Source organism: Staurois parvus, unplaced genomic scaffold (assembly GCF_062004578.1).
Source record: "Staurois parvus isolate SC_StPar_1 unplaced genomic scaffold, SC_StPar_1.0 ptg000154l, whole genome shotgun sequence".
Classification (NCBI taxonomy): Eukaryota; Metazoa; Chordata; class Amphibia; order Anura; family Ranidae; genus Staurois; species Staurois parvus.
This window is the reverse complement of record NW_028317950.1, coordinates 8,204,484-8,226,836: the sequence shown is the minus strand read 5'-3', so window position 1 is coordinate 8,226,836 and position 22,353 is coordinate 8,204,484. Positions and strand designations below refer to the sequence as shown.

Here is a 22,353-nt window from a genome sequence, read left to right as displayed (position 1 = left end):
CTCTGTACTGTGCACTCAGCTCCACCCATAAACTGTACCCCTATATATTCTATACCCCTCCTCTGTACTGTGTACACAGCTCCACCCATAATCTATCAGCTCTGTATATTCTATACCCCTCCTCTGTACTGTGTACACAGCTCCACCCATAATCTATCAGCTCTGTATATTCTATACCCCTCCTCTGTACTGTGTACACAGCTCCACCCATAATCTATCAGCTCTGTATATTCTATACCCCTCCTCTGTACTGTGCACACAGTTCCACCCATAATCTATCACCTCTGTGTATTGTATCCTCTCCCCTGTACTGTGCACACAGCTCCACCCATAATCTTTCACTCTGTATTATACACCCTCCTCTGTACTGTGTACACAGCTCCACCCATAATGTTTCACTTGATATATTATATACATCCCCACTGTACTGTGTACACAGTTCCACCCATAATATATCACCTCTGTGTACTGTATACCCCTCCTCTGTACTGTGTACACAGCTCCACCCATAATCTGTACTCCTGTGTATTGTATACCCCTCCACTGTACTGTGTACACTGCTCCACCCATAATCTGTACTCCTGTGTACTGTATACCCCTCCTCTGTACTGTGTACACAGCTCCACCCATAATCTGTACTCCTGTGTATTGTATACCCCTCCACTGTACTGTGTACACTGCTCCACCCATAATCTGTACTCCTGTGTATTGTATACCCCTCCACTGTACTGTGTACACTGCTCCACCCATATTCTGTACTCCTGTGTATTGTATACCCCTCCTCTGTACTGTGTACACTGCTCCAGCTATAATCTGTACTCCTGTGTACTGTATACCCCTCCTCTGTACTGTGTACACTGCTCCACCTATAATCTTTACTCCTGTGTATTGTATACCCCTCCTCTGTACTGTGTACACTGCTCCACCCATAATGTGTACTCCTGTGTATTGTATACCCCTCCTCTGTACTGTGTACACTGCTCCACCCATAATGTGTACTCCTGTGTATTGTATACCCCTCCTCTGTACTGTGTACACTGCTCCACCTATAATCTTTACTCCTGTGTATTGTATACCCCTCCTCTGTACTGTGTACACTGCTCCACCCATAATGTGTACTCCTGTGTATTGTATACCCCTCCTCTGTACTGTGTACACTGCTCCACCCATAATGTGTACTCCTGTGTATTGTATACCCCTCCTCTGTACTGTGTACACTGCTCCACCCATAATGTGTACTCCTGTGTATTGTATACCCTCCTCTGTACTGTGTACACAGCTCCACCCATAATGTGTACTCCTGTGTATTGTATACCCCTCCTCTGTACTGTGTACACTGCTCCACCCATAATGTGTACTCCTGTGTATTGTATACCCCTCCTCTGTACTGTGTACACTGCTCCACCCATAATGTGTACTCCTGTGTACTGTATCCCCTCCTCTGTACTGTGTACACAGCTCCACCCATAATGTGTACTCCTGTGTATTGTATACCCCTCCTCTGTACTGTGTACACTGCTCCACCCATAATGTGTACTCCTGTGTATTGTATACCCCTCCTCTGTACTGTGTACACTGCTCCACCCATAATGTGTACTCCTGTGTATTGTATCCCCTCCTCTGTACTGTGTACACTGCTCCACCCATAATGTGTACTCCTGTGTATTGTATCCCCTCCTCTGTACTGTGTACACTGCTCCACCCATAATGTGTACTCCTGTGTATTGTATCCCCTCCTCTGTACTGTGTACACTGCTCCACCCATAATGTGTACTCCTGTGTATTGTATACCCCTCCTCTGTACTGTGTACACTGCTCCACCCATAATGTGTACTCCTGTGTATTGTATCCCCTCCTCTGTACTGTGTACACTGCTCCACCCATAATGTGTACTCCTGTGTATTGTATCCCCTCCTCTGTACTGTGTACACATCTATTATTATTATTATACAGTATTTATATAGCTCCAGAAAGGTTTGCTCAGCGCTGTACATTACAATGGGGGACAGAACATGAGACAATACAGTGACAATACAATACACGAGGGGTTGGAGGGCCCTGCTCCTTGGAGCTTTCAATCATAACATTGGACCCCCCCCCCCCCCAGTCACTCATTATCTATAGTATGACTTTTCCAGCCTTCACCTGATATCATAACGCTGGGCTCCGGCTTTCTCCAGATTATCCTCACCCTTCCCCCACCTGCTGCTCACCTATATTATCCATATCACACCACATTATACACCCTAATTCAGTTTCCACCCATAATCTCCCCCTTCCTGCCCACTGTATGCCTCCCTTCCCCTGTATTATATTCAGTCATTGTGACCCCTCCTGATACCATCAGAACATACCCTGCTTCCCAGCAGTCTTCTCGTCTGTTCAAAGTCCAGAATTTATAAAGCTTGTCTGAGCTGTCAGAAAACAGGAGGCCAAATCACACACTGTAGATGTTTGTGAGGAGAGGTCTGAGAGCTGATTGGAGGGAAGGGACATCCCTCCCCCTCCTCCACACAGGAACAGATCTGAGGCTTTCAATCACAGGCTGTGTGCTCTCCCCGTCGCCATTTTTCTCTTGGTGTCAGGAAAACCTGTGAGAAGTGATTCATGCTGATAGCAGAGGAACAGGGCAGCAGACAGAAATGACACTCAGTGCTCTGGATAGAGACAATTTCATACTATAGAGGGATATGCTTTGCTAATATTTCATGTCTGAGGTTTACAACCACTTTAATTTGTCAGTCAAGTCCATATTATATATTCTAAAAAACACTCCAGCTCTCGAACCAGGGTACTTCAGACTGTGAGTCCTGCTTCCTCGGGTGCAGCCCTCCACGAGTCCAGGGAAATTCCAGAGAACTGTGGAAACACATACAAGAGCAAGAGAGCGCAGACGACTCGTGCATTACTTTCATATATACCATGCTGTTCATCCACCAGGCGTGCGTTTCAGCGGACAATACCCACCACACATACCCTGCATCATCTGTCATTCATCATAATGGGAGGGGCGCCCACCCAAAGACAAATACATCCAGGTGTTGACTCTGTCTAGAATGTCTAATATACAGGCGTACCTCGGTTTACCAATGAAAATCCATTGAAAATAATGCCTCGGTTTACAAGTTTTTTTTGCAATATGAAGTTTCCCCAGGATGCATTGCGCCTGGGAGGTTTATAGTGCCAGCCCCATGCCTTTAAAGTGCACTTTCTAAAGAGTTTTGAACAGATGAGACTTTTTTTTTTTTTTTTTTTTTTACTTTTTTCTTACCTCTGCAACGGATTAATTGGTTTTCAGTGCATTTACATATTTTTTTTGCAATACGTAGCAAGTTTCCCCAGGATGAATTGCTCCTGGGAGGTTTATAGCGTCGGCCCCATGCATACTGGAGTCTGTGGGTAGCACTTGGAGTCGAGTGTGGAGTTGTTGGAGCGGTATTTGCATCATGTTTTGGAGCCATTCTGCGATTTTTTAATCATGTCGCTGTACAGTATTTATGCCTTTAAAGCATTTTGGAGCCATTCTGGAATTTTTTAATCATGTCCCTGTACAGTATTTATGCCTTTAAAGTGCACTTTATAAAGAGTTTTGAACAGATAAAAGCTTTTTTTTTTTTCTTCTTTTTTCTGACCTACGGAACAGATTAATTGGTTTTCAATGCATTTACAAATTAATTTTTAATCATGTCCTTGTACAGTACTATGCTTTTAAAGTGCACTTTATAAAGAGTTTTGAACAGATAAAAGCTTTTTTTTTTTTTTTTTCTGACCTACGGAACAGATTCATTGGTTTTCAGTGCATTTACAAATTTTTATTTTTTAATCATGTCCCTGTACAGTACTATGCCTTTAAAGTGCACTTTCAAAGAGTTTTGAACAGATAAAATACTTTTTTTTTTTTTTTCTGACCTCTGGAACGGATTAATTGGTTTTTTAATGCATTCCTATGGGAAATGCGAAGACAATCCTGTCTTGAAGAATAGCAGTCAAACGTTCCTGACCATTATGCAGGTCAATTTAGCCTTCAGGAGATCAAGGGAGACAAAGGGGGACCGCCAAGAGCATGCAATGGATATCCTGGCAGCAGTAAATATAAATGCGATCAAGCGTTTCACATATCCGGGTACCCCCTCCACCGAGTCAATGAGTATATACAATTAAATGTTCGAATCCAAAATCACTTGACTTTGCTACAGGTCCACCATATATGGAGAACTGTGCCCTCCTGTCCGCAGCCGCGGAAACAGCCAGAGGATGCCCCCTGAACAAAGGAAGCCAAGTGGAAGGGCACCAAATACCCCCACATGAAGACCTTATAATTCGCTTCAATAAGGCAAAATATGTTTTTAATTTTAACCCCTTGGCGTCGGTGCCAGAAGGGGTTTCAGAAGTCAGGAGACAGGCCGGGGTTTAGGGTCATGTGACTGCCGTGACACGCCATCATGGCGGTCACATGATCGGGAAAGGTCCCGATTGAAAGAGGAGATCGGGACCTTTCCATGAGTACTGGACATGTGTGCGCGCTCTCAGCACATATGTTATTTTTTAATAGAACTCCGGGAGGCCGCACATTTGCATTCAGTTGGCGCCAAGAGGTTAAATTGAGTAAGGGGGATTTATAACCCCTGCCAGGTTTACTTTTGCCATCTGCGTCTCATTAGGGAGATATCCCTTCACTTTTTAATTTTTTTTTTTTATAGCCAATATAGGAAGCAAAAGAAAACTATCACTATTATACAGGATTTATATTGCATCAACAGTTTGTGCAGCGCCTTACAAAAGGGACAGTGACAACATGTTTCTGTACAAGTTCAAGAGGATTCAATTAGGGTTGCACTGATACCAAGTACTTGTACAAGTACTCGCACTCTATTTAAAATTAAAAAAAGTTTTGCCCTGTCTACTTAATGGTTCTACTTTAGTGATGGCTGCATTAGATTTCTTCTTTTTTTCCTCCCTTTTCACCTGGTTGTCTGGCTGTAACACACCTCCTGTCTTAGGGTGTCTCCACTCCTGGAAGGACCAGCAATGGAGACACGCTTGGACAGCAGCATTGTCAGTCTGGGGAGAGGGTAGTGTTAGATGGACTAGCCGACTTACATGGACTTGACTAACATGCATTTCTTTCATAAAATGTAATCAATGCTATGAGACAAAAGCATACTCACAAACGCATGAATACAATAGGCAGATATGAAAAATACAGCCTCAAAAGGTCTATTCGGTCTCAGAACCGTCTGGTAGGTAAAGCCAACACGTTTCAGGTGTCAAGCTCCCTTCATCAGAGCTGAACCTGACAGGTGTCCTGTCTGCCCTTAAATGACTAGGGGACACCCTAGCCCCCCCCCCCCCCCCCCACAAGCAAGGGTTGGTGGGCAGAAACCGAACAAGTACCAAAAAAGATACCTTTGCGTTGCAATATGACCCCATAGAGAATAAATGGGGTCAAATCGCAATGCAAAGAACTGCATGCAATTTGAACACAAATGCGGTACGATTCCTGTCTGGATTGCATGATGGGTTCCACCAGCTCCGGCTCCCGATTCCCATTGCGGACATCAGTGGCTGCGGCTGACTTTACCTTTGCTCTCTCCACTCAGCCTCAAACGGTTCCAGCCATCTACTGGACCTCCTCTCCATACAAGCCCCCCCCCCCCCCCTGGCTCAACTGATCCCCCTCTGTCAGACACCAATAATGAGCTTCACAGGTCCGGGGATTTAAAACCCCCACGGCTTCCTCTCCTCTCCTTGCAGTGCTGACAATATGGACTAAAGGGATTCTAATTGGGCTGCACTGTCACATGAATGGTACTGACCAACCAGAAGCCATCTAGCTCGCCACTAAAAAAAAAAAACTAATATCAGTTCAACCCTAGAATCAGTCCTCAAAGTGAGGGAATCCTTAGTTGTCACCGGAACCAGCATCCCCAGTTGAAGATTTCTTCTCTATTCCTGTTCTGGTGACAACCCAAAATTTTAACATTTTCTATCACTTTGACTTTCACTGATGACAGTAAACAGGGCAAAGAGATGTGGAATCTTCTTAACAAAGACAATAATAAATACATTCAGACAGGTGTTCTAATTCCTCTCTCTTCAACTAGTAAAAAAAACTGTTTTGCTTTAGTTAAGGATTGGTAAGCTGCAATATATTTAATTTTTATTTTGGATTTATTATTGCTTTATGGGAAAGGGGTGTTCTGTCCAGGACAGAGAGATGTGTACTTTTAGGACAGAGAGGACAACCGGTACATAAGAGGCCATCTACGTCAAACTGGAACAACCATCCTTCAAGGGCCTTCAAATCCATCTGACTTCCACATACAGTATAAAGCTGTTTTACCGTCTCTACCCCGTGATCTGACAACCGTTCCCAGCTTTAACCGTGTAAACCGAGGAATTAATAGACTGCCTGATACCAGGGATTGTATTACGTAGTTTGACCATGGTGGTTCCACAACTTTTAGTCCCGGTTCCCACTATTGCCTGGCTGGAAAATGCATGTGATTCGGACAGAAATCGCACCACGTTCCTATTCAAATCGCATGCCATTCTTTGCAGTTCGATTTGATCGCTGAAATTGCTCTGTACCCAGACAAAAGGTGTAGGCACCGTTTTTTTGTGTTTTTTTTTGTTTTGTTTTTTTGTTTTGTTTTTTTTTTTTGTTTTTTTTGTTTTGTTTTGTTTCCGCACTAGATTGAGCCAATTGCACTGCGTTTTGCAAACAATTTTTTGGGGTGTCCTTAACATAGACACCCACAGTGGTTTGTATGAACAGAGTGCGATTGTGATGCGGTGTGGGAAACGTACAGAAATACCTGCAAATCCCACACTGCATCAGTGTGAACCGACACTTCTACCTCCCATCCTGTTCTAGGACAGTCAACGTTTCCACATGCCATGGTGACTGGATTAACCACCTCCTGTCCGGCCGTTGTATTTAAACGGCCGGACGGTGGTAGTGCAGGGTCGGATGGCTGTTTATAAACTGACTCCCCGCCCCCTGCTTGTGCGCGCTCCCTGGGAGCGTGCAGCACCACGATAGTGCAGTGTTGCATGACCGCGCAATTGTCATTCAAAGTGTGATGGCGCTGAAAGCTGAAAATTGGCCTGGACAGGAAGGGGGTAAAAGTGTCCGGACTTGAAGTGGTTAAGAGGACTGAGTGACCCATATTGATATAAACCCTGGGGATCTTCCTTACACTCATTTTCTTTTTTTTTTTTTTTTTTTTTTTTTTTTTAAATGGTTGAACTGGATGGACTTTTGTCTTTTTTCAGCCAGACTAACTATGTAACTATGTTTGATCAACAGCATTATGCAGTGCCATAGAACCTGTTTGGCTCACAGTGGATAGCCTCTCATTCTCTGTGAGAGGCTGGCAGATACTCTATACTCCTGAGATGTATTTTTTAATGCAAGAACATGAATTTGACTTGATGTCAGCTTCTTACAATCCCTTGTGTAGAAAGCACTGGGAGGGGGGGGGGGGGGCAAGACTCTGAGCCAGTCTGATGTACTTCATGCAAATGTAATGACCAGGGCCAAACTGATGGTAGAAACGAGCAAAGAGAAGTATTCGTCAGTCTCCTGCTGCTTCCTCCCTGTACAGTGTAAAAACAGGCTGGGGAAGTGAGATGACACCCCTGCATTTTTTAATTGTTTTAACCACTTGCCCTCCAGAGTATTTACCCCCCTTCCTGACTAGGCCATTCTTTGCAATACGGCGCTGCGTTATGTTAACTGGCAATTGTGCGGTCATGCAACATTGTACATAAATGACATTTTTGTCCTTTTTCCCCAAAAATAGAGCTTTCTTTCGGTGGTATTTAATCATTTTTGCACTATAAACAAAAAAAAGACCAACAATTTTGGAAAAAAAAATATTTTTCACTTTTTGCTAGTAAACATTTCCAATAAAAATTTTTTTAAAAAATCAAATTTCATCATAAACTTAGGCCAAAATGTATTCTGCTACATGTCTACCCCACCTCCACCTAAGAACTGTACTTGAATCACCTCCACCAGATCATCCCCCGCAGCTATCACCTTTTGTATCACCTCCCCCTTCCTTTAGATTGTGAGCTTCACGAGCAGGGCCCTCACTTTCCTTCTGTACTGAAATGTATTGTAATTGTACTGTCCCCCTTTATATTGTAAAGCACTGCGCAAACTGTTGGTGCTATATAAATCCTGTTTATTAATAATAATAATGTCTTTGCTAAAAAACAAATCCCAATACATGTGAATTAATTGGTTTACATGAAAGTTGTAGCGTCTACAAATGTCGGTATATATACTGGAATTTTTTTTTTTCTTTTAATACTAATGGCAGCAATCAGCGACTTATAGTGGGACTGCGGCGGGCATTCTGACACTGGGGGGGAACATGGTGTCACTTACATCCCCAGTCACACTAGTATAGTGATCAGTGCAAATAAAAAGCACTGACACTGTACTAAGGACACTGGGCAGGAAGGGGTTAGCATCTGAGGCAATCAAAGGGTTCTGCTGTGTGTGTTTTTACATAGTGTGCTGTGTGTGTTTTACTGTGTAGACACACTGCTTTGTACTGCTCTGTGGTGCAGAGCAATACAAAGCATTCTCTTTGTGCTGACAGGGGGGGATCTGTATTGTTTACATACAGACCTCTCCCCTGTCAGCTCCGCCGATCATCACCAAGTCCCTCCCGGACCAGGTGACTGACATGCCGAGAAGCCAAAATCGGTGTGGGTAGGAGCTTTTGGGCAGAAAAAACACGGAACGCTGATAGATGTTAGGCACATTCATGTACTTGTGCTTTAATGCATTCTAATAGCCAGAATAAATTAATATTCTGGACATAGAATGCATTAACACATGAATGTGCATAAATGCATGTTCAGTACATGACTTTTACTTTGTATTTTAGGCAGCTTTTCTCCTGCCAGGAGAAAAGGCATTTAGAGGAGATGAGCAAACGCTCAGTGTACATGAGGCCTAAATAATATGGCTGGTATTATGTATAATTTTTTTTTTTCCTGGAGCAGCACTATAATATCTGCTTGTTGTCCCTCACACCTACGTTTCCTGCATTTTACATCTTTTTGTTTTACCTGGCATTTGTTTCTCTTCTTTTTTTTTTAAAGAAATGCGAAGGTGTCCTGCAGCCAGAGTCCCGGTCATTCGCCGTGGACCCCCAGATTACCTCCCTGGATGTTCTTCAGCATATATTGACCCGGGCCTTTGATTTAAATGGGTGAGTGCATCATTGTTGACCATGTGATCTTCTCAATCTCATTCTAAAATCTTACTTTGAGCTACTGTGTTACATGTCAGATGTTACAGTCACATCTCACATTTCATGATGTTTTCATTGTACACTGAACTCCAGCTTCCCTACCACATTAATAAGTTTGGGCCATTCTGTTCCAAACAAATTGGTTTTTTTTTACTAACAGATACTTTGGCTGTCAGTGCTATATAAACTGTATGTAGTATCAGCTACATAAAGTATACGGCACTGTGTTCCAGTAGTAATATGGGGACTTTCCGTCCCACTCCCAGCACAAAATTCTGCTCAATGAATACAAGGCTTCCTCTGAATGGTTGAGGTGGACATTGTGATGTCGTCCATGTGCCTCTCCACCTCAGCCATTCAGAGGAAGCTTTGTACTAACTGATAAAAATGTGCCATGTGGAATTTAAAACCCACCCCTTTGCCAACACACAATTGTGTTGGGTGGTCGCAAATGGGTTGAACAGTGTTGGGAACCTTTAGGTAAAACCCAACTGTGAAAACTGAGTTTGGACAAGAGCAGTGATCGGGCAAGCTGGAAAATTTCAATTGAAATGGAAACTATAATGGTTTAGGGGCAATTGTAATTTTTTTTTACAAGTTGATTAGCTTTTAAACTAATGTTTTAGATCTACTGTTTTTTTAACCAGTTATAAATATTTACCACAGTGGGCACCAATGAGACTAGTGTTGTGGGGTAGTGTGGGTTTTGTAAAGAGAGAGGTAGTATCTGCCTGTTCTCAGACTGTTTCTAATTGAAAACCTCTTTGGAGCTGTACAGAGGAAAGAAGTAAGGGGATGAATTATTCCTTTGACCTATCCAGCTTTATGTGTAGTCTGAACTTCAGCTATTGACCTCTCGTAACATTAGATGAGCTTAGCCAGGAAAAATAGGAGCTTTGACTGCCAGATACTGCCTGGAAAATGTCCATGTCGAATGTTTACCTGTCTTTAAAAAAAAAAAAAAAAAGTAAATTTATCCTGAAGTTCTGGACATAATTTTTATACAAACACACAAAACATTCTCTTTAGGAGAGTAAAACGCAATTGGCTTCTGCTGTCCATTCACCTCTGGTTTGTTAAACATGCCTTTGACAATATAATTTTTCTTTGCAGGAAGAACTTTGGGATCAGTTACCTTGGCCGTGACAAGCAAGGGCATGAAAACTACCTGTCACTCATGTCCGACTGGGACTTGGGAACAGCATTCGCCAGCGCCTCCAAACCATACCTACAGCTGAAGCTGGACATCAAGCCATCTGAGGACAGTAAGCATATGTGAGCCTGGGTGGAGGCCAGGACTCCAAAAGAATAGTAGTGGCACGAAGTTAGCCTTCGATGCAGGTGTGCAGATTAAAGGGTCCGTCCACCAAAAGCAATATTTCAGTGTAAAGTGTCACTAGTTCACTTATCTCGGGGAGACTTTAAAGGTAAAATCTCCTTGCCATACAGTAGGTCCTGGGTTTTTACCTACCCACCTTGTCTTCTCATTTTCTCCAACAGTAGGCATTAGCGTACCACTTCCCAGTCAGTTCAGAGCAGGAGCCAGAAGGCTGTATTAAAGTGAGCATGACCTAGCCCAAAACCTTTCTAAGATAATGATGTTGAAATGCAAGAATAGTGGGGTACCTGCAAGTACCTGTAATGGTCTGAGGTTCAACCCTTTCAACCTCTGTTGGGCACTTTGGATATTAGGCCAAGGCTGAACATGGGGTTTTGACTTTTGCCAAATCCGAATCTAAATAAGCTCTGCCCCTATTGGTTTTAAGGCCTTCCCCTTACATTCAACTGTCAATAAGCAAAGTTTCAGTGGGCTGCAGAGGCTTTGGCAATTGACAGTAAAAGGGCAGATCCCAGCAGTTGAGAGGATAGGGCATAATATTAGCTCTGTGTACAGTCTGGGCCTATTAGCCAAAGAAGGACCACAGGGTCATATGAACTTATTTGATCAGTTAACTGATTTTTTTTTTTACCTTAGAAACATTTTAGGTCAGGTTACGTCCTCTTTAAGCTTATAGCACTTGTCAGTTTTGGGTAGACTTGACCTTTTGAATAATTATATACCAAGTTCCTTCTTTTTAAAGCATACATTGGCCTTCTGATGGGTATTAATCTCATTGTAGGTCCTCTCCTGGAAGACTGGGACATCATCAGCCCTAAAGATGTAATTGGAACCGACTTATTTCTTGTGGACAAGCGTTCATTCACAGCCGCTCTACCCTTTACTCAGTCCTTACTGTCCCAGGTGAGCGAGAGCTCTGCACAACTGAGGAAGACCTCCACTCAAAATGTAAGGTGTAGCTCATGTGTAGTGTGGCCCAGACTGTTTTTTCTCTAGTTTTTGAATACAGTCCTGAAGTTATTGCAGTCTGTGCCCCCCCTCAGTGTATTCAAAACGGGAAAAAAAAAACCCATTTAGCGTTTTGATATACTTCACGTTTGGGTGGAGAGAGATGAAAACTGCTCATGGATCAATACTGGTTTGGTCAGTCCTGGCTGGGCTGTATTTCCATAAACAGCAGCAGATCCTCGGATGGCTGTATACACTTCTGCTTGTGGTTATACAAATGACTTCTATTAGGATTGTGAATCAGCCTCCTGGACAGCAAGATAAGCAGAGTATTAAAGGTTGTTGACTTTTCCAGGCTCTGGGGTTTCGTTCTGTTACTGATTTCACTGCTCAGTTAATTACTGACCTGGAGCAAGTATGCAAGTCAGTGGTGTAAAGACCATCTTTCAGTGACGCTTTATCCGCTGAGGACCTTGGGTGAGGAAATATGCCTTAAAAATTTTAACAAAGTTTCACGGGCATATCTCCTAAACCCTTCCCTTTCCCTCACTGTTATCAGTTATTCGTGGCTGTGAAAATGACAGCGAGGATTTGTGTATAACATGTCAGCCAGGCTGTCTTCTGGAAAATGACACCGATAATCTGCAATTGTCATTGAGTAATAGAATGTATCAACATAGGATTGTAGTGACCTTTGATCTGCATATGACATTAATTAAAGCAGTTTTTTTTTTTTTCGTTTAATAAAATGTATTCCTTTTTAAGTTTTCACTGACTGGAGAAACACTGAATATCTCCTAAAGAGTGCACGTTTAGGGGATATTCGTTGTACCTACAATTGTTTTGCTTAAAAATGTGTGTGAAATTAAAAACAAATAGCCCTTTTCATTTGTGAAATACTTTACCTTGCTTTGGACCAGAAACCTCACTTCAGTGTAATTTTAAATTGGACAAAATATAAAAAGAATATTTTTATTTACAGTTAGGGGTCATTCACACTGGCTGCCTAGAGGTTGTTGAGCCACAGTTTTACGGACACCCCCCCCCCCCCCCAATTCTGCAATGGAGTTGTACACCTGCTTTGGTTGCACTGCTTTGCTTCATGCCCAGAGCAAACATTTTCCCTATGTCATGTTCGGTGGGCAGTACCGCTGCAAAATGCTATCGGTCAAGTGAATAGGGCTGCGCTGCAACCACAAGTAATGCTTGTGGTTGTGGTGCAGGCTTTTCAGGATTAAAACAGGTGGCGAGAAGGCAACAAATCACCTCCCAGCCACCTGTCAACCACCCCCTGCGGATTGTTTTTCAGAGGGACTGCAAGGGCTTCCACAAATGTGAATAAACGCCAAAACTACTTATTTTAAAATTGCAACTGGTCAAAATGGAAAATAATTTTTCTCTAGTCATCTTCCTGGATAGCACACCTGACAGATGACTAGCTCCGCCTGACAGAAAAAACAATCAAAAAACAACAGAGTTTAAATTCCCCGCCCTTCCCTCCACTCCTCAGTTTTTTGTGTTTGTTTTTTTCTGGAGACCTAAGGCCTGGGGCTGGAAGGTTCGCCCTGGGAGGTTAAGCAGCGAAGCTGGGGAGGGCATGGTGTGTAGCCGGGGTCACTCACGCACTCCAGGGTTCTCAGTCTGTAGGAGCTTCCTGGGCATAGGGGAGGTGTGTCTGGTGTTCAGGGACAAGCGCCCTTCTATCCTTATTTGTCGCAGTGGGGAGGCTTGGCCAGAAAGACTTTTACCTCACGGTCGCATTGACTGCTGGCCAGTGATGTACAGAGTGCGGTGCATGCCCGTAGGGCAGATGGGATGGCCACGATGGAGTTTGCAATCAGCTCTGTGCAGGACCGGAAGGGGGAGCAAGGCTGTGGGCCAAACCTCGTTCTCAGCTGGATTCTGGTGAGGGCGGGACTTCCACCTTACAGATTGCGGCACCGGTCGGCGTTTTGTTCCTGATGAGGCCAGTGAGGAGCCTCCAGGAATTACCACTGGGAGGGCTTACCCAAGAGCCCGGCGAAGGGGTCACAGTCCCGAGGGGCCCTGCTGAGGATGGAAGGCGAAGCAGTGGCTGCAGCCAATGAAAAGACCACGGGCGGTGAGTCTGACTTGGCTAATAGGGGAGAAGAGAGAGTCCTTACCCACTCCCCTACAGGTGTACCTAGGGGGGAAAGGATATACCGTTCCTTTTATTATAAATGTATCCACGGGTTGTCAGGGAAAGAAACCTCTGCGGTTATGAAGGATTTTTGTTCGGTGCAAATGGAGATGTTAGCTACCTTACAATCCTTTAAGACAGCTCTGACATCCAGAGAGGTGGATACATGATCCTCTAGGGAAGGTTATTCTTCCCAAGACGGGACTTGAATGGGTAAGCAGTGAGGTAGTCTGGGACCCTCATCTTCTCAGGTTACAGAGGAGGAAGACTTAGAGGAGGCTGAGGTCTCTGACCAAAGCTCCCTGAAAGAGGGGGGAGATTTGGAAGGTGCTAGCCAGGCTAGTGAGGAATACAGACTGGGTAGACACCTTTTTTGCGGTGGAGGATCTGGAGGAGCTCCTAAGTGCTGTTTATGCCTCAGGACATCCCAGAACCATCAAAGCAGGTCTCGGCCCAAGATAAAATGTACAGGGGGTTGGTCTGACCTCAGGGTAGGGTGCTACCCATGCATCAAACTCTCAAAGATATTGTTTTGAGAGAGTAGAAGGATCCTGAGAGGTTTTAAAATTAAAAACCTGGAAGAGGTGGTACCCCTTTGGGGAAGAGGAGGAAGATACATTCTTCAACACTCCTAAACTATATGCTGCGTTATTGCAAGTGTGTTATAAAAAAAATAAAAAAAAAAATCTGACCTGTACTTTGAGGATGCAGGTGACATCAGGGATCAGAAGGAAAATAGGTCTGAGACACTGTTGCATAGAGCTTGGGATGCTAATACCACTACTATGGCCCCAGCCCTGGCATCCGTCTGCATCGCTAGCAATACTGATGCTTTGATGCATAGAGTGATTGATCACATTTCTCGGGGTACCAAGAAATAAGGGGAAGCCCAGACAGAGCGGGTGTTAGAATCCCTGGAAGTGGTCAGTAAGGCAGTTGCCTACTTAGCAGACGCTGTGGTAGAGATGGTCAGGACATCGGCTAAAACGGCAACGCTTCTCAACTCAGTCTGGAGAGCAGTGTGGGTTAAGCCTGGGAGGGCAATCAGAAGTTAAAGGCCCGACTCCGTGGTCTGCCCTTTGAGTGGTTCTTACTGTTTGGTTCAGGGCTGGACCAGGTGTTGTCAAGGTCTGCTAAAAGGGAAAAAGTTCCTTGCCAAACCCAAAAAGGACAAGGGGGAAGAAGTTTCTTTGCCCCCCCCCTAATCAGGGCCAGCAAAGATTTAGGAAGGACTCGCCCAACAAATGGGCCAACAAGCGTAGACTGGAAGCGAGCTTCTTTTTTTCTGGCCCCAAAACTACTAGTAAGGACCCCAATTAATATAGACATCAGGTTGGGCGGAAGCCTGTCCAGGTTCCTCCAGCAGTGGGGGAGGTTTGCAGAGAGCCCATACATCCTACACTTGATAAGGGAGAGGTACCAGTTGGAATTCTCCTCACTCCCCCCTGATACCTTTTTGTGTTGATTTATTCCCCCAGAGACAGAACAAGGGCAAAGGGTCTCCTGGGAGGTATCAGGGATTTATCGGAACAGGAGGTGATTGTCCCCGTGCCAACATATCAGCTTTTATTTGTGGTCCAAAAGCCCTCGGGGAAATTCCACTTGATCATAAACCTAAGAACGTTGAACAGTTTCTTGTGATACAAAAAATTCCGTATGGAAAGTATTTACAGTGTATGGAAACATCTGCTCAAGGAAGTGTTTATGGCCACTGTGGACCTCAGGGACCCCTACCACCATGTTCCCATTGCCCCAAAATACCAAGCCTTCTTGCAGTTTGCCATTTTCACGGAACCGGGGTCAGCCATTGACAGTTCTAAGCCCTTCCTTTTGGGCTGGTGGCCAGTCCAAGAATATTTGCCAAAGCCTTGGCAGCCTATTTGCACTTTCAGGGGATTTCCCTCATTCCTTAGCTAGACGATCTGATGATCTGCAGCCTCTCTCAGCAGCAAGTCTTGAGAGACCTGGAGAAAGTGATCCTCACCTTGGAATCTTTGGGGTGGATTGCCAATCGGGATAAGTCCTCATTGACTCCCTCCCAAACCAAGGTGTTCCTGGGGTATGTAGTGGACTCTAGAGTCCAGAAACTCTTCTTACCCCCAAGAGAAGACCAAAAAAGTAGTGGGGCTGTCTTTGGGTTGGTAACGGTTCCAGATTGCTCCCGGAGGCACATCATGAGAGTCCTAGGACTCATGACAGCCTGCATACCGGCCGTAGAGTGGGAACAGTTACATTCCAGGGAGCTTCAATTCTTCCTTCTATCCTCCTGGAGCAGGGAAGTAGAATCGCTGGACGAGAGGGTTTCCCTCCTGGAGAATGCAAAAACCTTGCTAAGGTGGTGGCTCAGGCCCCACAATCTGGGGGAAGGACGACTGTGGGTCGGGTAACCATGGATGCCAGCAAGTGGGGCTGGGGGGCTCATCTAGAGGACTGACAAGCCCGGGGCCCGTGGCAGCCACACCTATGGGGGAGCTCCTCCAATTACAGAAAGCTGCTGGCAGTAGGCAAGGCCTTCAAGTCCTTTGAAGACCAGATCTGGGGAAAGGAAGTCCAGATTCTGTCAGACAATATGTTGACAGTGGCATACCTGAACCATCAGAGGGGCACTAGATCCCAGAAACTCCTGGACCTAGCTCAAGAGGTTCTAGGATGGGCAGAGAGCATGGTCCTTTCGGTTTCCGCAGTCCACATAAAGGGGTTGGCCAACACAAAAGCAGATTTTCTCAGCCAACAGTTGATCCACCAGGGAGAGTGGGAACTCAGTCCTGAGGTCTTTTTACAGCGAAGTCAGGTTTTTGGCATTCCAGAAATAGACCTTTTTTGCCTGCAGCAAAAACAGGAAGGTGAGGCATTATTTTTCCATGGCCTGGGAGCAGGAGTCCAAGGGTCTGGACTCATTAATGCAGGAATGGGATTTTGAGCTGGCATATGCATTTCCCCTTCTGGCATTGATCCCGTGGGTACTACAGAAGCTGAGCTGGTCAAGCTGCATACTGATCTTACTAGCCCCGTGGTGGCCAAGAACAGCCTGGTTCGCCAGCAAGTGGTCCGTGGCTCCCCCAGCAGCGTGTCCCAGTCAGGAGGGATCTTCTCTTGCAGGGGCCAACTCTGCACCCCAATCCGGAATTTTTTTGGTTAATGGCTTGACTCTTGAAAGGGAGATTATTAGAAGGGAGTGTTCTGAGAGAGTGATAGAGACTCCTCTTCTCAGTAGGAAGCTGGTGAATGGGGTTTCTCTTCCCATGGTCCCTGTGATCCTAGACTTTCTCCAAGCAGGCGTGGATAAAGGTATAGCTGTAAACACCCTAGAGGTGCAATTGGTGAACTTATCTGTCTTTTTGGACCAGAGACTCTCATCGGAGCCTCTAGGTAAGAGGTTTCTGGGGGCCAGGGAAAGGGTGACCCCCATTAAGATACATAGTTTTCCGGTTTTGGATCTGAACTTAGCGTTAGAGGCTTTAACCAAGCCACTGTTTGAGCCAGTGGCACAGATTTCTGTTAGGCTTCCTTTTAGCCATCACAAAGGCAAGGAGGATAGGTGAACTTCAAAATCTGTCTATGAAGAAACCCTTCCTAGTGGTATTAGAGGACATGGTAGTGCTTAGACAAGACCCCCTTTATTTGCCCAAGGTGTTCATAGGACACAAGAGATTGTTCTATCGTCCTTCTGTTAAAACCCGAGGGATGAGAGGGAAGAGAGTATTTGTTTTTTAGATGCCAAACGGTGTTTACTGACATATTGGGATAGAGTAAGTGACTTCAGGAAGTTTAGTCACCTTTTGGTGTTGTTTAGTGGCCCGAGGAAGGGACAGCAAGCATCTAGGCCAACAGTAGCTAGATGGATCAGACAAGCCATCTCCTTAACCTATGAGCAGTCAGAGATTTCAGTTCCCAAACACCTGAGGGCTGCGACCTCTTGGGCGGAGAGGGCTGGAGCAATGATTGAACAAATCTGCCGAGCAGCCACATGGACAAGCCAGGACACCTTCGTGAGGCACTACAGAGTAGAGCTGTTGTCGCCTCGGGACCTGGTGTTCGGTGGGACAGTATTACACACAGTGGTCCCGCCCTAAGGTAGGCCTGAGTTCCTTGCTTCTTATCTCAGGTGTGCCATCCTGGAAGAGGACTAGAGAAAAGTACCAGTTACACTTACTAGTAACTGTTTCTTGGAAATCTTCCAGGACGGCAGGCCTACTTCCTACCCGTATCTGGTGTTTGATCAGTTTGAGGCAGAATAACTTTCGTGCACCAGGGTGCAGGAATACTCTTGCATAACTGAGGAGTGGAGGGAAGGGTGGGGAATTTAAACTCTGTTGTTTTTGATTGTTTCCTGTCAGGTGGAGCTAGTCATCTCTCAGGTGTGCCATCCTGGAAGATTTCCTAGAAACACTGTTACCGGTAACTGGTACTTTTTACATCTTTTTGCATATAGATTGCATAGAAAATAATAAAATTATTTTTGCCAGACAATATTGCCAAATAAAAGCAAAGTCTGTCATCAAAACACAGTGTACATATTAATTTTGTTTTTTTAAGTAATAAAAATGTCATAGCTAAGTAATCAACCCCAAGAGGTGGAAATCTAATGGTCTATAAAGGGTGTGAGTGTTAAGTTTTTGGCTTAAAAAAAAAAAAGTATATTGGCATGTAGTTCTGCATGCTGATAGGAAATCATCTTCACATTCATTAGTTAAACATTTTTTGCTTACAATTAATGTCTGTCCTGTTTACGTGAGGCACTGATGATGTAACCAAGACCTCACAGATTTTTCCTGGGAAGACTACATCACCAGTGCCTCCCTCTCAGATGTGGCCTGTCACATGTTCCAGGATGCAGACCCTGAGTTCCAGGAAATAAAGGAAAATGGATTTATCTGATCAACTGCAGGTCAGATACAACTGTGAATTCTAAATGACCTCAGAAGTGTCTCAATCCGATCCCATTCACATAAATTCAAAGACTGTTGTCACGGGCTGTATAGAGAATATTTTTTTAAAGTTATCTTTAGGTGACATGTCACTTTTAAAACTAAATGTTTTTTTGGAATAAAGAATTTATATATGATCTGCATAGAGTGAGTTTAGAAGCTTAAAACTCCTGTCAGGTTTTTATTGTGGCCTATGTGCCTACCTGGGGGATTCACTATGTATTGATCACAGTGATCATTGTCGCCACTACAGAAAATAAGGGGGGATGCACAATTGTATAGTTGCAATAACAGGTGGTGAGAGAAATCTCATCAATGGTTCACAGACCTGAAATGCAAAAATAAATAAATAACAGTGGTTTTAACAATTCCCTACGCTCTTGAAAACTAAAAAAAAAACACTTTTGATTTAGGTGTATTTTAAAAGGGTTTCCAGTTTTGCTTAGAATCAGCGTGAGTGGAAAACAATGAATATCACATCTCTGTGATCCACTACTTGTTCAATGTTTGTCTATCTTAAAACTGGCTGTCTACACTGTGCAGAGTAGACACGTAAGGTTTGACAGTGAAACTTTGCTTGTGATACAGGTGGGTCGTACAATTTCTCGTATGCAACAGGCACTGAGCTGGACGTATGGTGAGGATGTGAAACCTTTTAAGCCACCGCTCAGTGATGTGGAATTCCACACATACCTGAACCATGAAGGACAGCTGACCCGTCCAGAAGAGCTTCGCCTTCGCATATACCATGGTGGTGTAGAGCCCTCGCTGAGAAAGGTGAAGAAAAGAGGATTTATTAATGTTCATATTATGGCAGCTGCATATTTTTAACTACATATATGAGGTAGCCCTTTTAATATATTGAAGAAAACAGGCAACTTTGCAAAAATAGTTTTTTTTCCTTTTTTCCAGTGCTTTAAGAACTGTCATTACAGGCCTAAGCCAATGAAAACATTGCTTTGTTTGAATTCACCCAGTCTTCCCAGTAACTACAAAAAAGACTGAAAATGAGGAGATCTTCTCCTTTACATATGTGTTTGTTTTAATGTTTTTACAGGCAAGTTTGTCTTTATTATTTTGCATAAATTTAACAGACATGGTATGAGATGTAAACAGAACATATACAAGTAGATTAACAAAAAAAAAAAACATCACAGATGAGGTTATGATCCATATGGATGTAGGAAAAGCATATAGTAAAATTGCCAGAGGAGAGGATCAATATCTACTATTATGGAGATATAACATAATAAAGTATCAGGGGAGTATCCCCAGGCAAAATGTCTGAAACAATATGAGAGAACTCATACAACCAAAAATGTAAACTAGGAGAAAAAAAAGGGGGAAGAGAGAGAAAAGGAAAAAAAAAAAGGGGGGGGAGAGGGAGTTGGGAGACGGGGGTATTAGGAAGCCAAAGTAGGGTGGTTCCTCAACCGCATCTCACTGGAGCGACCCCCGGCACGGACCGTAGGGTCAAATCGGTGGATAAGCCAATGAAAATCGGTTGTGGGAACACGGCTCAACTAGAGTGCAACAGAGGAACACATATCTTGTTTTAATGTTTTTCGAGGTTATAGCCATAAATAGTGATTTTTGTGTTGCACTCATGTTATCAGTGGAGATCAGAAATTGCTAGAAGCAGGAGCCCCTGCATAAAGTTATTTAACACATGCTTATCCTATGTGGTTCTAAATCGACAGATTTGGAAAGCAGGATATACATCTCAGGGGAGCCCTGATGTCTTTTTGACCTTGGTCTGGAAAAATGTGAGATCTACGCTGTAGCTAAGCTTTGCAGGGGTTACTAGCAGTTTTTGGACTTTAATGACTACATGAATCTATTGCAGTGTACAAATCATCATTTATAGTACCTGGCACTAAAGGTAATGAGTCAAACAGGTACATGGTGAAGGCGACTTTCAGGTTGACAGTCCTTGTTGGCAGGTACAGTGCAGCAATGGAGAGGTTGAATAGAAATAGAGCAGTAGCTTAGGCTTTTGGTGACACCTCTTAAAGCAGAAGTAAACCCTATAAAAATAAATATAAGTGCTAGTATAATGCGAACAATTGCCAGCACATTGCTTAATGCTAACACATTATGGCAGACTTGCCTTTCAAACAAAGCCCTCCAGTGGCACGTTGTCACCGCTAATGGTCCTTCCATCTTTATTTGGTCTTCATTCTGGGTTTGTGCTCTATCCGGCCATTTAAATAGCTGGGCTGCAATGACTTCACTCCTGTGTATGTGCACAATTGCGGCACGGCGCTCTGCATTGATGGCACATTCAGTGTGACCTGAATGCAGAGCTGCTCGCATGCACCAATGACGTCACCAGTTGCAGCTGCTGTGAATATCTTCTGAACAGTACGCGTTTATAAGATTTTTTACAGTACCTACAGGAGAGCCTTCTTTATAACCAATATAGAGTTCAGACCTCGTGCGCAGCCACTACTGAAGTAAGACTGCTGCACCTTACAAGATTCTGAATACAGAATCCAAAACGCTATAACTAAAAAGAAAAGTGTGCTGTCTCTTTAAATATCCTTCACACAAAAAGGTGAACAATTCATATATATTTAATATACAATAATAAACACTATTTTATGTAATGTGCCAAACCGCAATAAAGTACACAATGAAATTAATAAAAAGTATAAAAATGATCAATTTTTATATTCTCAAAGTAAAATTTTAATCAAAAATTCAGGCAACAGTTCATCATTTTAAAGTAAAAAGTCCTTCCAAGTGCTTTAAAAAAAAATGCTCACTGCTTAAAATACTAAAGGAGTGCTTCAGTGCTAAAAAGTGCTTCTTAGACCAAGGGGCCTCTTACCAGCCAAATATGATCTTACAGTAAAGAGATCGATAGTGCTTTGTGTATTCCACCCTAGAGAGCCTACGCTCTCACCATCAGAGCCCACAGGAGCTCTTCGACCCCGTCAGCCAATTACAACAGCAGTGTCCTGGCCGTGAGAGTGTAACACTTGTTTTTTTTTTTTTTCCTGCTATCACAAATACATATCAAAAGCATAAGGAAGAAATCTCACAGTGTTGTACTGTAGTGATATTAGTTTACTTAGGATTTACTTTAGGATTGCACTTCCAAACATGAGGAAATATCCAGCAGTAAAAATTTTCCAGCACAACTGCGATACCCTCGAGTGCGCCAGTGCATGATGGTGTCACACTTCTAGCTTCTCCCGATGCGTTTCCCCATATAAGATGTCTTCTGGAATTGGAGGCCTCCAAGTGTACAAGAGGCTTTACTACTGCTTTATGCACAGGTATAAAAAATGCAGTAGGTCATAGGCTTATTAATACTTGTGTTATTTGCTTTAACGTTTTGGGGGGGGGGGGTGTTTAACCACTTAACCTTAAATGGTTGGTATAGGTTAGTGGGTTTAACCCTATGCCGCATACTAATGTATTTTTAAAAATACGTCTATCCTTCGCATCTGCTTTACCTAAAGCTTTATATAGTCCTTCATCATTTTTCATAATTAAATTACATCCGTTTCCACTCCTGCAGGATTAAAGTATTCACACTCTTGCTTGCCCTAAAAACACCCCTTCGGTTGTTTGTGTTTCTCAACTCCAGTGCACAATGACTAAACAAAACAGTAGTATATTGATGGCAGTGGTTTTCATAACTTACAGCTAGTTTGTCATCCATTTTAATAATTAAAAACTAAGAGCACA

At 43.6% G+C, this 22,353-nt stretch overlaps 1 protein-coding gene across 2 annotated transcripts in view; it reads left to right on the top strand.

The window, feature by feature from the left end:
• TBC1D25 (TBC1 domain family member 25) overlaps nt 1–22,353 on the top strand; it is a 35,810-nt gene that overhangs the window by 369 nt on the left and 13,088 nt on the right. Inside the window, exons 2-5 of one of the 2 annotated variants that reach the window (XM_089675017.1) lie at nt 9,127–9,236; nt 10,392–10,543; nt 11,399–11,520; nt 19,243–19,431. In XM_089675017.1, the coding sequence (XP_089531143.1) occupies nt 9,127–9,236; nt 10,392–10,543; nt 11,399–11,520; nt 19,243–19,431 (573 nt within the window). Of the gene's footprint in view, nt 1–9,126; nt 9,237–10,391; nt 10,544–11,398; nt 11,566–19,242; nt 19,432–22,353 lie in introns of both variants that reach the window. The other variant, XM_089675016.1, reaches the window with a different exon arrangement.